We start from the raw sequence: 17,518 nt of genomic DNA, 5'->3' as shown, positions 1-17,518 counted from the left end.
TCACTTTTGATTTTTCCTACAGGGGTCCTTCTTCATTTTCAAGACCCAGCACTGCAGTTAAGTGACTTATATTTTGTAGAACCCAAGTGGCTTTGTAAAGTCATGGCACAGGTTGGTATATTATACTTCTGAGGCATGGGGGTAATGAACTTCAGGTGACACCTAGAGTACTGAGCTTTATAGAGTTTGTGTTTAGTTAAGGTAGAAACTCCAATACTTTGGCCACCTGATGTGAAGAACTAACTCATTGATAAAGACCCTGATGCTGGGGAAGATTGAAGGCAGGAGGAGAAGGGGACAACAGAGGATGAGATGGTTGGATGGCATTTCACTAACTCAATGGGCATGAGTTTGAGTAAACTCTAGGAGTTGGTGATGGACAGAGAGGCCTGGTATCCTGCAGTTCATGGGGTTGCAAAGAGTTGGGCACAACTGAGTGACTGAACTGACTGAAGGTAGAAACTGCTGTGAATACAGAAAATGGTAGAACAGTTTGTGTAGAAGAGTGTATAAAGAAGAACTTTGTGGAGGGGGAGAAGATATCTTAGAATTTAATGTCTTTGTTTTCAATTCATAGACAGAGGTTTGTGTCGCTCTATTCCATAGTACCTTTCTAGATCCAAAAAGTTTTTCTTTATGCAGTTGTCTACACAAATTGTTCTTCCATTTTCTATATTCACAGTTTTTTGGCTTGTTTACTGATATAATCAATTGAATGAAAGCTTTGTGAAAATCTGTGGGGTAAATAAGTATAAGAAAATTGTATAGATGAGCTTGTGAAACCTCTGTCTAGACAACATGTTGGGAAATTTTGACTCTTCGGTGGAATATAAAACTCTGGGATTCCCTGGTAGCTCAGATGGTAAAGAATCTGCCTGCAATGCAGGAGACTCAGGTTTGATCCCTGGATGAGGAAGATCGGCCTGGAGAAGGGAATGGCTACCCACTCTAGTGTTCTTGCCTGGAGAATTCCATGAACAGAGGAGCTTGGCAGACATAATTGGACCTGATAAGGCTGTGAAACCTCTGTGTAGACAACAAGGAGGGAAATTGTGACTTTTCAATATAATATAAAACTATAAGTGCTTAGCATTTTGAAAAGTAGTTATGGCTGTCTATATTTCATATGGAAAATGATTTCTTCTATCACTAATAATCAGGTACCAATGAGTTTATATTAATTAGCTACCATAATCCTCTCTGTAGATTTGCTGCAGAAAACCACTCAAACAACACACTAGCTCAGGGTTCCTCAATGTCAACCCTATGGACATTACGGGGTAGGTAATTCTTTGTTGTACACTGTAGGATGATAGAAGCATCTTTGGCCTCTACCCTCTAGATGCCAGTAGTACTTTCCCAGTATGAGAAGCAAAATGTGCCCAGACATTTCCAAATATTTTAGGAAGTACAAAATCACCTTGGGGAGGACGACTGTGTCTGGATGAATCATGAATTGAAATGAGCTTGGGGAGGGAATCACCAGCACGTGTACTCACTGGCAGCTATTTTTCTTAAAATTTATAGTTACTAAAATGTATCTTTTTACATTAGAAATATCTTTTCTAATTAACCATAATGTTAATTAAATCCCTTCAGATAATCTGAATGATAGTTCCTAAATGTCTTAAAAAAATTTATTTATTTATTTTTGGAGGCTAATTACTTTACAATATTGTATTGGTTTGTCATACATTGACATGAATCTGCCACGGGTGTACACGTGGTTCCCAATCCTCAACCTCCCTCCCACCTCCCTCCCCATCCCATCCTTCTGGGTCATCCCAGTGCACCAGCCCTGAGCACCCACCCTGTATCATGCATCAAACCTGGACTGGCGATCTGTTTCACATATGATAATATACATGTTTCAATGCCATTCTCCCAAACCATCCCACCCTCACCCTCTCCCACAGAGTCCGAAAGACTGTTCTATACATCTGTGTTTCTTTTGCTGTCTCGCATACAGGGGTATCATTACCATCTTTCTAAATTCCATATATATGTGTTAGTACACTGTATTGGTGTTTTTCTTTCTGGCTGACTTCACTCTGTATAATAGGCTCCAGCTTCACCCACCTCATTAGAACTGATTCAAATGTATTCTTTTTAATGGCTGAGTAATATTCCATTGTGTATATGTACCACAGCTTTCTTATCCATTCATCTGCTGATGGACATCTAGGTTGCTTCCATGTCCTGGCTATTATAAACAATGCTGCGATGAACATTGGGGTACACGTGTCTCTTTCAATTCTGGTTTCTTTGGGTGTGTATGCCCAGAAGTGGGGTTGCCGGGTCATATGGCAGTTCTATTTCCAGTTTTTTAAGGAATCTCCACACTGTTATCCATAGTGGCTGTACTAATTTGCATTCCCACCAACAGTGTAAGAGGGTTCCCTTTTCTCCACACCCTCTCCAGCATTTATTGCTTGTAGACTTTTAGATAGCAGCCATTCTGACTGGTCTGAAATGGTACCTCATTGTGGTTTTGATTTCCATTTCTCTGATAATAGGTGATGTTGAGCATCTTTTCATGTGTTTGTTAGCCATCTGTATGTCTTCTTTGGAGAAATGTCTGTTTAGTTCTTTGGCCCATTTTTTGATTGAGTCGTTTATTTTTCTGGAATTGAGCTGCAGGAGTTGCTTGTATATTTTTGAGATTAATTGTTTGTCAGTTGCTTCTTTTGCTATTATTTTCTCCCATTCCGAAGGCTGTCTTTTCACCTTGCTTATAGTTTCCTTCGTTGTGCAAAAGCTTTTAAGTTTAATTAGGCCCCATTTGTTTATTTTTGCTTTTATTTCCAGTATTCTGGGAGGTAGGTCATAGAGGATCCTGCTGTGATTTATGTCGCAGGGTGTTTGCCTATGTTTTTCTCTAGGAGTTTTATAGTTTCTGGCTTTATGTTTAGATCCTTAATCCATTTTGAGTTATTTTTGTGTATGATGTTAGAAAGTGTTCGTTTCATTTTTTTACAAGTTGTTAAAAAGATTGTCTTTTCTCCATTGTATATTCTTGCCTCCTTTGTCAAAGATAAGGTGTCCATATATGCGTGGATTTATCTCTGGGCTTTCTATTTTGTTCCATTGATCTATGTTTCTGTTTTTGTGCCAGTATGACACTGTCTTGACGACTGTGGCTTTGTAGTAGAGCCTGAAGTCAGGCAAGCTGATTGTTCCAGTTCCATTCTTCTTTCTCAAGATTGCTTTGGCTATTCAAGGTTTTTTGTATTTCCATACAAATGGTGAAATTATTTGTTCTAGTCCAGTGTTTTTGCCTGGAGAATCCCAGGGACGAGGGAGCCTGGTGGGCTGCCATCTATGGGGTCGCACAGAGTCAGACACAACTGAAAGCAAGTTAGCAGCAGCGGCAGCAGTTCTATGAAAAATACAGTTGGTAGCTTGATTGGGATTGCATTGAATCTATAGATTGCTTTGAGTATACTCATCTTCACTGTATTGATTCTTCTGATTCATGAACACGGTATATTTCTCCATCTATTTGTGTCCTCTTTGATTTCTTTCACCAGTGTTTTATAGTTTTCTATTATAGGTCTTTTTTTTCTTTAGGTAGATATATTCCTAAGTATTTTATTCTTTTCCTTGCAATGGTGAATGGAATTGTTTCCTTAATTTCTCCTTCTGTTTTCTCATTGTTAGTGTATAGGAATGCAAGGGATTTCTGTGTGTTGATTTTATATCCTGCAACTTTACTATATTCATTAATTAGCTCTAGTAATTTTCTGGTGGAGTCTTTAGGGTTTCTATGTATAGGATCATGTCATCTGCAAATAGTAAGAGTTTTACTTCTTTTTTTCCAATCTGGATTCCTTTTCTTTTTCTACTCTGATTGCTGTGGCCAAAACTTCCAAAACTATTGAATAGTAGTGGTGAGATTGGGCAGCCTTGTCTTGTTCCTGACTTTAGGGGAAATGCTTTCAAGTTTTCATCATTGAGGATGTTTGCTGTGGGTTTGTTATATATAGCTTTTCTCATGTTGAGAATTCAGCTGTGAAGCCGTCTGGTCCTGGGCTTTTGTTTGCTGGAAGATTTCTGATTACAGTTTCCGTTTCCGTGCTTGTGATGGGTCTGTTAAGATTTTCCATTTCTTCCCAGTTCAGTTTTGGAAAGTTGTACCTTTCTAAGAGTTGTCAATTTCTTCCAAGTTGTCCATTTTATTGGCATATAGTTGCTGATAGCAGTCTCTTATGATCCTTTGTATTTCTGTATTGTCTGTTGTGATCTCTCCATTTTCACTTCTAATTTTGTTGATTTTTCTCCTTTTGTTTCTTGATGAATCTGGCTAATGCTTTGTCAATTTTAGTTATCCTCTCAAGGAACCAGCTTTTGGCTTTGTTGATTTTTGCTATGGTCTCTTTTGTTTCTTTTGCATTTATTTCTGCCCTAATTTTTAAGATTTCTTTCCTTCTACTAACCCTGGGGTTATTTCTTCCTTCTCTAGTTGCTTTACGTGTAGAGTTAGGTTATTTATTTGACTTTTCTCTTGTTTCTTGAGGTAAGCCTGTATTGCTGTGAACCTTCCCCTTAGCACTGCTTTTAAAATGTCCCATAGGTTTTGGGTTGTTGTGTTTTCATTTTCATTCTTTCCTATGCATATTTTGATTTCTTCTGTGATTTGTTGGTTATTCAGCAGCATGTTGTTGAGCCTCCATATGTTGGAATTTTTTAAGTTTTCCTCCTGTAATTGACATCTAATCTTACTCTTCATTATGGTCAGAAAAGATGCTTGGAATGATTTCAATATTTTTGAATTTACCAAGGCTAGATTTATGGCCCTATTCTGGAGAAGGTTCCATGTGCACTTGAGAAAAAGGTGAAATTCATTGTTTTGGGGGTGAAATGCCCTATAGATATCAATTAGGTCTAACTTGTCTCTTGTATCATTTAAAGTTTGTGTTTCCTTGTTAATTTTCTGTTTAGTTGATCTATCCATAGGTGTGAGTGGGGGTGTTAAAGTCTCCCACTATTATTGTGGTATTATTAATTTCCCCTTTCATACTTGTTAGCATTTGTCTTACTTATTGTGGTGCTCCTATGTTGAATACATATATATTTATGTAAATCTTCTTGGATTGATCCTTTGATCATTATGTAGTGTCCTTCTTTGTCTCTTTTCACTGCCTTTGTTTTAAAGTCTTTTTATCTGATATGAGTATTGCTACTACTGCTTTCTTTTGGTCTCTATTTGAGTGGAGTATCTTTTTTCTAGTCCTTCACTTTCAGTAAGTATGTGCCTCTTGTTTCAAGGTGTGTCTCTTGTAGGCAGCATATATAGGGGTTTTGTTTTTGTATCCATTCAGCCAGTCTTTGTCTTTTGGTTGGGGCATTCTACCCATTTACATTTAAGGTAATTATCGATAAGTATGATCCTGTTGCCATTTACTTTGTTGTTTTGGGTTTGAGTTTATACACCCTTTTTGTGTTTCCTGTCTAGAGAGGATCCTTTAGCATTTGTTGGAGAGCTGGTTTGGGGGTGCTGAATTCTCTCAGCTTTTGCTTGTCTGTAAAGCTTTTGATTTCTCCTTCATATTTGAATGAGATCCTTGTTGGGTACAGTAATCTGGGTTGTAGTTTATTTTCTTTCATCACTTTAAGTATGCCCTGCCATTTCCTTCTGGCCTGAAGAGTTTCTGTTGAAAGATCAGCTGTTATCCTTATGGGAATCCCCTTCTGTGTTATTTGTTGCTTTTTATTTGTTCTTTGTGTTTGATCTTTGTTAATTTGATTAATATGTGTCTTGGGGTGTTTCACCTTGGGTTTATCCTATTTGGGACTCTCTGGGTTTCTTGGACTTGGGGGACTATTTCCTTCCTCATTTTAGGGAAGTTTTCAACTATTTCTCCTCAAGTATTTTCTCATGGCCTTTCTTTTTGTCTTCTTCTTCTGGAACTCCTATGATTCAAATGTTAGGGCATTTAACATTGTCCCAGAGGTCTCTGAGGTTGTCCTCATTTCTTTTAATTCTTTTTTCCTCTCTGTTTCATTTATTTCTACCATTCTATCTTCTCCCTCACTAATCCTATCTTCTGCCTCTGTTATTCTACTGTTGGTTCCCTCCAGAGTGTTTTTGATCTCATTTATTGCATTATTCATTATATGTTGCCTCTTTTATTTCTTCTTGGTCCTTGTTAAACATTTCTTGCATCTTCTTGATCCTTGTCTCCAGGCTATTTACCTGTAACTCCATTTTGTTTTCAAAATTTTGGATCATTTTCAATATCATTATTTGGAATTCTTTATCACGTAGCTTCCCTATCTCTTCCTCTTTGGTTTGGTGGGCATTTATCCTGTTCCTTTACTTGCTGAGTATTTCTTTGCCTTTTCGTCTTGTTTATATTGCTGTGTTTGGAATAGCCTTTCCGTATTCTGGCAGTTTGTGGTTCCTCTTTATTTTGGAGGCTCCTAGCTGTGGGTGGGGTTGGACCTGTGGCTTGTCAAATTTTCCTGGTTAGGAAATCTTGTGTCTGTGTTCTGGTGGGTGGAGCTGGATTTCTTCTCTCTGGAGTGCACTGAAGTGTCCAGTAATGAGTTTTGAGATGTTAGTGGATTTTGTGTGACATTGGGTAGCCTGTATATTGAAGCTCAGGGCTATGTTCCTGTGTTGTTGGAGAATTTGCATGGTATGTCTTGCTCTGAAACTTGTTGGCCCTTGAGTGGTGCTTGGTTTCAGTGTAGGCATGGAGGCCTTTGATGAGCTCCTATAGATGAATGTTCCCTGGAGTCAGGAGTTCTCTGGTGTTCTCAGGATTTGGACTTTAGCCTCCTGCCTCTGATTTTCAGTCTCAAACTTACAGTAGCCCCAAGACTTCTCCATCTATACAGCACTGATGATAAAACATCTAGGTTAATGATGAAAAGTTTTTCCACAGTGAGGGACACCTGGAGAGGTACACAGAGTTACATGGGGAAGAGAAGAGGGAGAAGGGAGATAGAGGTGACCAGGAGAAGCAGAGGGGGAATCAAAAGGGGCAAGAACAAGCTAGCCAGTAATCACTTCCCTATGTTCTCTCCACAGTCTGGATCCCTCAGAGATGTTCATGGAGTTACACAGAGAAGAGTAGGGGGAGGAAGGAGACAAAGGTGGCCAGGAGGATAAAAGGGGGGAATCAAAAGGAGAGAGACAGATCCAGCCGGTAATCAGTTCCCTAGGTGTTCTCCACAACCCAGAACACACAAAGAGATTCACAGAGTTGGGTAGAGAAGAGAAGGGGGAGGGAGGAGATAGAGGCTACCTGATGGAGAAAAAGGAGAGTCCAAAGGGGAAGAGAGCAATCCAGCCAGTAATCTCACTCCCAAGTAAAAATGGGTACTGAAGATTGGATTCTTAAAGGCACAAAATTGATAACAAATACCAAAAAACAAAGATTAAAAATCTAGAGTAGAGGTTAGATTCTCAAAAATACAATGTTAAAGGAAAAAACAAAGTTGCAAAAATTATAAAATATATATATATATGAAGTTTGCTTTAAAAATTGGGTCTTTTTTTGCATATTAATAGTAGGTTATAAAAATGAAAATTAAAGGAGTAATAGAGGACTTAAAAATTAAAAAAAATTTTTTTAAGTTAAAAAATGATAATAGTAAAAATATATCTAGAACTGTCTCTGGTGTTGTTGTGGATAGTGCGGGGTCAGTTCATTTTTGGATAGTTCCTTGATCCAGCTTACACTTCTCAAGATCTATAGGCCCCTTCTTATGTACTTGGTGCTAACTGCAGGGTTTTAATCTATTGCACCTGTCACTTCCAAAGTGGTTCCCTCTGTTTATTTTAGCTTCTCCTGTTTGCTGGCCTCTTCAGTGTCTAATTTCTACCCTGACACAAGGGGGCAGTGGTGGTCACCTTTTTAGGCTTGCCTTTTCGATCCTGCTGTGCGGAGGAAAGAACACTGCAAACAAATATCAGTGGCATCTGTAGGGAGTGCTCCCAGTGTCTCGGCCACAATGGGTTTGCCCCGGCTCACGGTGCGTGTATTTTCCCAGTCTACACTGCTCAGGCTCTAGGTTGCTCTGCCGGGAACTGTCTGAGGCGGGCCCTGGGTTGAGTGCACTTCCCAGGTCTAAGACACTCAGGTTCAGGTTCTCGGGTACGCCACAAAGGTGTAGACTTGAGTGGGCCTGCGTTTTGTGCCTTTCCCCAGTCCGAGCAGCTCAGGTGACCAGGTGCTTGATGAGTGTGGTCACTGTGACTTATCACCTCCCCTGTCCCTGCCACTTGGTTTTCTGGGTGTACAACTGGCGTGCCTTCTCAGCTGTGCTGTGTCTCTTCTGGGGAGCTGATCTCTGGCTGCGACCCTCCTGGCGGATGTCGACCATCCAGAATCCCAAGGAAACTTGGTTAGCAACGAAGCCTGCTTGCAGTTTGGTAGATGATGCCTCTCTGGGGCTGCGATTGCTCCCTTCCTGCTCTGGCTGTCCTCACGTGCCTGTCTCCAGTGGGGGATGGGCCGGTCTGCAGCCAGCTAGCTCTGCTCAGTCCTTTGTTCTGTGAGCTGTCCTGGTGGTGTCTTCAGTTCAGTTCAGTTCAGTTCAGTTCAGTTCAATCACTCAGTCGTGTCCGACCCTTTGCGACCCCATGAATTGGTCGTCTTAGGTTAGGGCTTTTCGCGGGACAGCTATCCCACAGTCTGGTTTGCTATCTCTAGTTAGTTCCCTCAGATTGCCCTTGGGGCATTAAGGCCCAGTCTTCCCTGTCCAGTCCCCTCTTGCTAGCTTGCTAGTGGCTGATGCAAGTGTCTGCACTGCTTCTCCACTGTGAGTTGCCTTTAGGCATGTAATCTGTGGGTTTTAATTATTTATTTATTTTTCCTCCTGGTTATGTTGCCTTCTGAGGTTCCAAGGCTCGCCACAGATTAACCGGTGAGAGTGTTTCCTGGTGTTTGGAAACTTCTCTCTTTTTTAAGACTCCCTTCCTGGGATGGATCTCCATCCCTATCTCTTTTGTCTCTCTTTTTATCTTTTATATTTTTTCCTACCTCCTTTTGGAGACAGTGGGCTGCCTTTCTGGGTGCCTGATGTCCTCTGCCAGCATTCAGAAGTTGTTTTGTGGGTTTTGCTCAGCATTCAAATGTTCTTTTGATGAATTTGTGGGGGAGAAAGTGGTCTCCCTGTCCTATTCCTTTACCATCTTAGGACTGCCCCCCTAAATTTCATCTAAGGAAAAAAAAGTTATTTTAAAGAGGGAACTCATTTACTGCTAAACCCTATACCGTGGAACCTGAGAACATACTGAAACATTACAGTTGGCAATTAATTGTAATTGGACAGTTACTACTATTCTGGTAGATATTTTTAAATTAGACTTTCACCCTAATGCAATAAGCCATGGAAAATGTGATATTACTCATCTACTCAATGAGAATGGAGCCAGAAAATTATAGTGGTTAAGCATAAACTCTAGAGTCAGTACAACCTGTGTTCAAATCTGTCCTAAATACTTATCAACTTTGACATTTCTTAATGTTTTCAGCCGTTGTTTCTTCCCTTGTAAAATAACAATAATAACAATATTATCTTCTACATTGCCATTGTAGTTTGGTAAAAATCAGCAATAAATTTTAGTGAAATTTTATATTTAACCCATTTGGTAATTAAATACTTATTTCAGAAAAAAAGAAAAATCATCAAAACTATGAAGATGTATTCATGCATTTTTGAAAAATGTGCCAGGAATGGAATAAATAAAAAGAAATATAGTGTAGGTATATGCATTCTGTGTAGGAAAGGGAGTTTTAATTATACCCTGAAGAGTTGTTACCCTAGGTGGCACATTCTATCAGAAAATAACTAAACTCTGTACAGTCAAGAAAAGGCTAAAGTTGCACCAAAAAGTGCATGTGTTTCCTTATGAATTGGGAATATTTAAAGTTGCACACATGTGGATATTAGGGTGGATACATCATATTCAATAGAATAATGAACTGGTTTGCATCAAAATCACTATCTCTTAACAAAATCAAATTTCCACCATGACTAAATAAAATCCCTGAAGATGCTATGGAGTAATTAAGTGGAAACTCCATGAAAATTCTTCTCATTAGCATACTTATACTGTTAGTTATACTATAAGCATGTTAATTTAATTGAAAATTGTTAGGAATTTGAACAGCTCAAGTTATTTTGAAAGATGGATCTAAAGGGTCAGTAAAATGATTTAAATTTCTTAGTAATGTAAACGGTGATTTAAATTTCTTATTAATGTAAATCATTTTTATTTATTCTGATATACTGAAATATGTTATTTTACTAAGGTTTAAAGAAAATGAAGGCTATAAGTAATCAAGTGAAAATGAGAATGACTTGCCTGACACTAAGTCAGTAAAAATAAACAGAAGTATTCACCTCCATGGGTCATCAAGGCAAGGGCAGAAATAATTTAAGGTGCAGAAGCTCTAATGAGCCCATCCACCCTCTCTGTGTTCTGAGCTTTTAGGTCACTAAACTTATTAAATAAGTTTCCATCAACACACAAAGAAGTTTGCAAAACTCAACTAACTATATGATAAAAGAAATATGAAAGGGACTCACTGGATCAATTGTGTTGCCTATTATAAAACTTGCATGGTGATTTAGTCTTGATAAAATGTATGAAGAATTTGGAAGAGTCTCTTTGCTTGCATATGAGCCTAAGATAGCCTTAGAAATAGCCAAGCTAAAGGAATAATAGGAGGTATTTTAAAGGTGATAAACTTACGAAAAGGTTTAAGTTTTTGGTATGTAACAGGATACCCACAAACTTAGAGTACATAAGTAAATTTGGAGAAAAACGTAAACAGTTCATTGGAGAAAAACATCAACAGTTCATCGTTTCTCACTATTCTGTGGCTTTATTGGTTTCAGCCAAGTGGGTCTGCTCCACATGGCACTGGCAGGGGTCATTCACTTGACTTCCTCATTAAGATGGTCTGGAGATTCCAGGAAGGCTATATTCACAGTTTTGGTTTGTTGGTTCTCCTCCATGTGACCCCGCATACATATGTAGACCTCTTAAAGGCCAGGCACAGAACTGGTAAAATGTTAGCTCTGCCATGTTCTGGTAACCAGAGCAACCACAGGTCTTGGTCAGATTTAAGGGAAAATGTATGGATTTTATATCTTGACAGATTAAGCAACCTACATACTTAGGGAGAGAAAAAAATTAATGTGTCCATCTTTGGAAACTATCTGCTATAAGTAGTGATTATTGTTCTGTAGCTAAGTTGTGTTAGACTCCTTTGAGATCACATGGACAGAGAAGCATACCAGGCTTCTCTGTCCTCCACTGTCTCACAGAGTTTGCTCAAATTCATATCCATTGAGTTGGTGATGCTGTCTAACCATCTCATCCTCTGCCACCCACTTCTCCTTTTGCTTTCAATCTTTCCCAGCACCAGGATCTTTTCCAAATAGTGGTAGTGCACTATAGATCTAAAAAAATCAAGCACAAACTTCTATTTTAAAATCAGTTTGTCTTAAGTAAAATAGAGTAAGTATGTAATAATGGCAGACATATGAGAGGTTACTTATATGCTTTTCAAAGATTATCTCATTTAATTCTTGGAATGGCTCCTTTAAACGGTACTATTTGAGTGCCCATCTTGAAGATGAAGAACTTGATAGAGAGGTTAAATAATTTATCAAATTACATACTGATAAATGTAATATTATTCATATTCAGGGAGAATTAGAGTTGGGATTTTAAACTAAGTGGTTTGACTCTAGTGCCTGAGAGCCTAACACAATGATAAAATGCTCAAAACTTTATTTTCCCAAAATTCACACATTCAGCAATATTTATTATGAACCTAATGATGTTCCAGATATTGTTCTGGTACTGGGGCTATATAGCAGTAGGGAAAACAAGGTTTCTACATTCATGGAGTTGATGTTCAAATGGGAGGAAACAACCAAAGCAAGAATACTTAATGTGTTTGGTGGTACAGATTGCTACAAAGAAAGCTTCAAGTGTGGTTGGGGATGGAGAGTGAGTTGTCAGACAAGGTCTTAGTGACTCTGTTGTTGTTCAGTTATTCAGTCATGCCCAACTCTTTCTGACCCCATGGACTGCAGCATGTCAGGCTTCCCTGTCTTTCAGCATCTGGAGCTTGCTCAAACTCGTGTCCTTTGAGTCAGTGATGCCACCAACCATTTTGTCCTCTGTTGTCCCCTTCTCCTTCCTCCTTCAATCCTTCCCAGCATCAGGGTCTTTTCTAATGAGTTTCTCTTTGTATCAGGTGGCCAAACTATTTGAGCTTCACCTTCAGCATTAATCCTTCCAATGAACATTCAGGATTGATTTCCTGTAGGATTGACTGGTTTGATCTCTTTGCAGTCCAAGGGACTCTCAAGAGTCTTCTCCAATACCACAGTTCAAAAGCATCAGTTCTTCGGCACACAGCTTTCTTAAATATTTCAACTCTCACATCCATACATGACTACTGGAAAAACCATAGCTTTGACTAGACGTCTAGAACCTCTGTTGGCAAAGTGATGTCTGCTTTTTAATATGCCATCTAGGTTTATCTTAGCTTTCTTCAAAGGAGCAACTCTCTTTTAATTTTATGGCTGCAGTCACCATCTGCAGTGATTTTGGAGTCCAAGAATATAAAGTCTGTCACTGTTTCCATTGTTTCCCCATCTGTTTGCCATGATGTAATGGGAATGGGTGACATGATCTTAGTTTTTTGAATGTTGAGTTTTAAGCCACCTTTTTCACTCTCTCCTTTCAACTTCATCAAGAGGCTCTTATTCTTCTTCACTTTCTGCCATAATGGTGCTGTTATCTGCATTTCTGAGGATATGGATATTTCTCCTGGCAATCTTGATACCAGCTTGTGCTTTATCCAACCTGGCATTTTGCATGATGTACTCTGCATATAAGTTAAATAAGCAGGGTGACAATATACAGCCTTGATGTACTCCTTTCCTAATTTGGAACCAGTGGGTTGTTCCATGCCCCATTCTAATTGTTGCTTCTTACCTGCATACAGGTTTCTCAGGAGGCAGGTAAGGTGGTCCAGTATGCCCATCTCTTGAAGAATTTTTCACAGTTTGTTGTGATCCACACAGCCTTGTCCTTTGTCTAAAAGACTTTAGCATAGTCAGTGAAACAAAAGTAGATGTTCTTCTGGAATTTTCTTGCTTTTTCTATAATCCAAGGGATGTTGGCCATTTGATCTCTGGTTCCTCTGCCTTTTCTAAATTCAGCTTGAACATCTGGAAGATTTCGGTATACATGCTATTGAAGCCTAGCTTGAACAATTTTAAGCATTGCTTTGCTCGTGTGTGAAATGAATATAATTGTGCGGTAGTTAGACCATTCTTTGGCATTGCCTTTCTTTGGGATTGCAATGAAAACAATTTTTCTAATCCTGTGGCCATTGCTGATTTTTCCAAATTGGCTGGCATACTGAGTGCAGCACTTTCACAGCATCATCTTTTAGGATTTGAAATAGCTCAGCTGGAATTCTGTCACCTGCACTAGCTTTCTTTATGTTGGTCCTTCCTAAGGCCCACTTAACTTTGCACTCCAGGATGTCTGGCTCTAGATGAGTGATCACACCATTGTGGTTATCTGGGTCATTAAGATCTTTTTTGTTTAGTTCTTCTGTGGATTCTATTGACTTTTTTCTTAACTTCTGCTTCTGTTTGGTCCATACCATTTCTGTCCTTTATTGTGCCCATCTTTGTATGAAATGTTCCCTTGGTATCTCTATTTTTCTTGAAGAGATCTAGTTGTTCCCATTCTATTGTTTTTTTCTATTCCTTTGCATTGATCACTTAGGAAGACTTTCTCATCTCTTCTTGCTATCTTTTGAAACTCTGAATTCAAATAGGTATTCAGTTCAGTTCAGTTCAATCGCTCAGTCGTGTCCGACTCTTTGCGACCCATGAGTCATAGCACGCCAGGCCTCCCTGTCCATCACCATCTCCCGGAGTTCACCCAGACCCATGTCCATCGAGTTTGTGATGCCATCCAGCCATCTCATCCTGGGTCATCCCCTTCTCCTCCTACCCCCAATCTCTCCCAGCATCAGAGTCTTTTCCAATGAGTCAACTCTTCGCATGAGGTGGCCAAAGTACTGGAGCTTCAGCTTTAGCATCATTCCTTCCAAAGGAATCCCAGGGCTGATCTCCTTCAGAATGGACTGGTTGGATCTCCTTGCAGTCCAAGGGACCCTCAAGAGTCTTCTCCAAGCCCACAGTTCAAAAGCATCAATTCTTCGGCACTCAGCCTTCTTCACAGTCCAACTCTCACATCCATACATGACCACAGGAAAAACCATAGCCTTGACTAGATGGACCTAAGTCGGCAAAGTAATGTCTCTGCTTTTGAATATACTATCTAGGTTGGTCATAACTTTTCTTCCAAGGAGTAAGTGTGTTTTAATTTCATGGCTGCAGTCACCATCTGCAGTGATTTTGGAGCCCCAAAAAATAAAGTCTGACACTGTTTCTACTGTTTCCCCATCTATTTCCCATGAAGTGATGGGACCAGATGCCATGATCTTCGTTTTCTGAATGTTGAGCTTTAAGCCAACTTTTTCACTCTCCTCTTTCATTTTCATCAAGAGGCTTTTTAGTTCCTCTTCACTTTCTGCCGTAAGGGTGGTGTCATCTGCATATCTGAGGTGATTGATATTTCTCCCAGCAATCTTGATTCAGCTTGTGTTTCTTCTAGTCCAGGGTTTCTCATGATGTACTGTGCATAGAAGTTAAATAAGCAGGGTGACAATATACAGCCTTGATGTACTCCTTTTCCTATTTGGAACCAGTCTGTTGTTCCATGTTCAGATCGAACTGTTGCTTCCCGAGCTGCATACAGGTTTCTCAAGAGGCAGGTTAGGTGGTCTGGTATTCCCATCTCTTTCAGAATTTTCCACAGTTGATTGTGATCCACACAGTCAAAGGCTTTGGCATAGTCAATAAAGCAGAAATAGATGTTTTTCTGGAACTCTCTTGCCTTTTCCATGATCCAGCAGTTGTTGGCAATTTGATCTCTGGTTCCTCTGCATTTTCTAAAACCAGCTTGAACATCAGGGAGTTCACGGTTCACGGATTGCTGAAGTCTGGCTTGAAGAGTTTTGAGCATGACTTTACTAGCATGTGAGATGAATGTAATTGGGTGGTAGTTCGAGCATTCTTTTGCATTGCCTTTCTTTGGGATTGGAATGAAAACTGACCTTTTCCAGTCCTGTGGCCACTGCTGAGTTTTCCAAACTTGCTGGCATATTGAGTGCAGCACTTTCACAGCATCATCTTTCAGGATTTGAAACAGCTCAAATGGAATTCCATCACCCCCACTAGCTTTGTTTGTAGTGATGCTTTCTAAGGCCCACTTGACTTCACATTCCAAGATGTCTGGCTCTAGATTAGTGATCACATCATCATGATTATCTGGGTCGTGAAGATCTTTTTTGTACAGTTCTTCCTTGTATTCTTGCCACCTCTTCTTAATATCTTCTGCTTCTGTTAGGTCCAGACCATTTCTGTCCTTTATTGAGCCCATCTTTACATGAAATGTTCCTTTGGTATCTCTAATTTTCTTGAAGAGATAGGTATATCTTTCCTTTTCTCCTTTTGCTTCTTTTCTTTTCTAAGCTATTTGTAATTCCTCCACAGATAACCATTTTGCCATTTTGCATTTCTTTTTCTTGGGGATGGTTTTCATCACTGCCTTCTACAATGTTACAAACCTCAGTCCATAGTTCTTCAGGCACTCTATCAGATCTAATCCCTTGAATCTGCCTGTCACTTCCATTGTATAATCATAAGGGATTTGATTTAGGTCATACCTGAATGGCTTAATGGTTTCTCCTACTTTCTTCAATTTAAGTCTGAATTTTGCCATTAGGAGTTCATGATCTGAGCTACAGTTAGCTCCAGGTCTTGTTTTTGCTGACTGTATGGCACTTCTCCATCTTCAGCTGCAAAGAATATAATCAATCTGATTTCATTATTGACCATCTGGTGTTGTCCATGTGTAGAGTCATCTCTTATGTTGTTGGAAGAGAGTGTTTGCTCTGATCAGTGAGTTCTCTTGGCAAAACTCTGTTAGCTTTTGCCCTGCTTCATTTTGTACTCCAAGACCAAATTTGCCTGTTACTCCAGGTGTTTCTTGACTTCCTACTTTTGCATTCCAGTCTCCAATAATGAAAAGGATATCTTCTTTTGGTGTTAGTTCTAGAAGGTCTTGAAATGTCTTCACAGAACCATTCAATTTAAGCTTCTTTTGCATTAGTGGTTAGGGCATAGACTTGAATTACTGTGATATTGAATAAGTTGACTTGGAAACAAACAAAGATCATTCTGTTTTTGAGATTGTACCGAAGTACTGCATTTTGGACTCTTTTGTTACTATGAGGGTTACTCCATTTCTTCTAAAGGATTCTTGCCCACAGTAGTAGATATAATGACCATCTGAATTAAATTCACCCATTCCAGTCCATTTCAGTTCACTGATTCTTAAGATGTTGATGTTCACTCTTGCCATCTCTTGTTTGACCACATCCAATTTACATTGATTCATGGACCTAACATTCCAGGTTCCTGTGAGATATTGTTCTTTATAGCATCGGGCTTTACTTTTACCACCAGACTGATTCATAATGGAGCGTTGTTTCTGATTTGGCTCAGACTCTTCATTCCTTCTGGAACTTTCTCTGCTCTTTTCCAGTAGCATATTGGACACCTACCTACCTGGAATATTCACAGTCAGTGTCATATCTTTTTACCTTTTCATGCTGTTAATGGGATTCTCAAGGCAAGAATGGTGAAGTGGTTCGCCATTCTCTTTTCCAGTGAATATTTTGTCAGAACTCTCCACCATGACCCTTCTGTCTTGGGTCTCCCTACATGGCATGGCTCATTGTTTCATTGAATTGGGCAAGGTTGTGGCCCAGGTGATTACTTTGGTTAGTTTCCTGTGATTGTGGTTTTCATTCTGTCTGCCCCCTGATGGATGAGGATTAAGAAGCTTGTGCAGCCTTCCTGATGGGAGGGACTGGCTGTGGGGAAAACTGGGTCTTCTTTTGTTGGGCAATGCCAAGCTCAGTAAATCTTTAAAACAATTTTCTACTGAAGGGTGGGGCTGTGTTCCCGCCCTGTAGTTTAGCCTGAGGCCAAACTGCAGCTGCTGCTGCTGCTGCTGCTAAGTGCTTCAGTCATGTCCGATTCTGTGCAACCCCATAGACGGCAGCCCACCAGGCTCCCCCATCCCTGGAATTCTCCAGGCAAGAACACTGGAGTGGGTTGCCATTTCCTTCTCCAATGCATGAAAGTGAAAAGTGAAAGTGAAGTCACTCAGTTGTGTCCGACCGTCAGCGACCCCATGGACTGCCGCCTACCAGGCTCCTCCATCCATGGGAATTTCCTGGCAAGAGTACTGGAGTGGGTTGCCATTTCCTTCCCCTTGTTTCTATTTAAGAATCCCTTAAATATTATAGATCTACTAAATAAAATTAAGCACAAATCTCTTTTTAAAATTAGTTTATCCAAGTAAAATAAATATGAATATGTAAAT

The 17,518-nt window shown here is 39.7% G+C and overlaps 1 protein-coding gene across 3 annotated transcripts in view; it reads left to right on the top strand.

Moving 5' to 3' along the window:
- LRRK2 (leucine rich repeat kinase 2) overlaps positions 1-17,518 on the top strand; it is a 214,333-nt gene that overhangs the window by 115,545 nt on the left and 81,270 nt on the right. For all 3 annotated transcript variants that reach the window (XR_011255928.1, XM_069584612.1, XM_069584613.1), the window contains exon 33: positions 23-111. Coding sequence is in view for 2 of the 3 variants with exons in the window: in XM_069584612.1 (XP_069440713.1) it covers positions 23-111 (89 nt within the window). In the remaining variant the exon portion in view is untranslated. The remainder of the gene's footprint in view (positions 1-22; positions 112-17,518) is intronic.

Source organism: Ovis canadensis, chromosome 3, assembly GCF_042477335.2.
Source record: "Ovis canadensis isolate MfBH-ARS-UI-01 breed Bighorn chromosome 3, ARS-UI_OviCan_v2, whole genome shotgun sequence".
In the NCBI taxonomy this organism is placed as follows: domain Eukaryota; kingdom Metazoa; phylum Chordata; class Mammalia; order Artiodactyla; family Bovidae; genus Ovis; species Ovis canadensis.
The sequence above is the reverse complement of the archived record's forward strand: the minus strand, read 5'-3'. Positions and strand labels throughout refer to the sequence as shown.